At 47.9% G+C, this 1,189-nt stretch overlaps 1 protein-coding gene across 1 annotated transcript; it reads right to left on the minus strand.

The window, feature by feature from the left end:
* Positions 1–66: 66 nt before the first annotated feature.
* Positions 67–1,183, minus strand: LOC109509478 (dynamin-1-like protein). The gene is made up of 4 exons (XM_019859322.1): positions 1,119–1,183; positions 891–1,011; positions 561–692; positions 67–301 (listed from the first exon to the last, which is right to left on the minus strand). Exons 1-4 carry the CDS (start codon positions 1,165–1,167, stop codon positions 91–93), a joined length of 513 nt encoding a protein of 170 aa, XP_019714881.1. The 5' UTR covers positions 1,168–1,183; the 3' UTR covers positions 67–90.
* Between the last annotated feature and the right edge of the window lie 6 nt (positions 1,184–1,189).

Below are 1,189 nucleotides of genomic sequence, written 5' to 3' on the forward strand. Positions count from 1 at the left end.
CGAGGGGATATCGGATGCGGTTGACTTCACGCGGGCCGCATGATTAAATGATAAGAGGCCGTCGGCGTCTCAGCGCGATGCCACTGACACTCACAGCTCCGCCGTCTCGATGTACTTGGCCGTGCCCTCAATGGTGTTGCAGTACTCGGTGGCAAACTTGGTGATGAGCTGGAGCAAGGTGGCGCTTTGGTCCTCCACGGGCTCGCCGTAGCTGCCGAGCAGCGACTGGTACTGGGCGGCCAGCACGTTGATCCGCGTCTTCAGTTCCGGCAGACAGTCGCGGATGTGATGCATCAGTAGTCTGACATGAGCACAGGGAAAGCTTGAGGCAGAACCGCGGCCACGATGGTTAGTTACCAAAAATGAAATAACTGAAAACAAAAATGTAAAAAAATCAAAACATTTTAATTCGCCCGATCAAAAGAGTGAGCTACTACTTCACCGTTGGATTGTATTTACAAGCACTTTCAACCAACTTTTTATTTTCACCTTGAAAATGCAACAATAAAATTAAAAAAAAACTTAATTCATGTCCTGTGAATAATCTGGACTACACTGACCTATTAAGGGTCCTGGCCAGGTATTTGGTCCCGTTCCTATTAGCAAGAGAGGGATACTTCTTCTGCAGGAAAGCGTGTTCATCACGGATTGCGTCAGCCACAGACTTTTTATTGTTGATGTCCAGCTGGCTCCTGTACACGTCAGATAATTAACAGAATTATAGTCCACATATAAAGTACATCCATGATGCTTTGGTGATTGTCGTTATTCATACTTTAAGATGAATAGAATATCCGGGCTTTGCATACAGTGATGGGCCATAAATAAACAATTGACCTTGACGAATATATCAGAGCACTCTCCAAATTCGTGTTGAACGTGTAGCCAACCTGTTGACCACACCGATGAGTCCCAGTTTGACAGGAATAACTCGACCCATCAGCACGTCCATGGCATCGGTTCCGGCGTCCATCAGGTCCAATTTGGTCACCACGGCCAACGTCCTCCTGCCTGGAGGGTCACATTCAGGGATTTTGTTTGTATGGGCTCTTTCGCATATCACACTTTGAAAAATCATTGTTCATCAATCATCTCACGGAGTTGCTTTTGGACATTACCGTCAGGGTCCACCTCCCGGGCCACCTTGAGCGCCTCTGACGTCGCCATGTCGGTGTTGGCGGCGGTGACG

Source organism: Hippocampus comes, unplaced genomic scaffold (assembly GCF_001891065.2).
Source record: "Hippocampus comes isolate QL1 unplaced genomic scaffold, H_comes_QL1_v1.1 C16911306, whole genome shotgun sequence".
Lineage (NCBI taxonomy): Eukaryota > Metazoa > Chordata > Actinopteri > Syngnathiformes > Syngnathidae > Hippocampus > Hippocampus comes.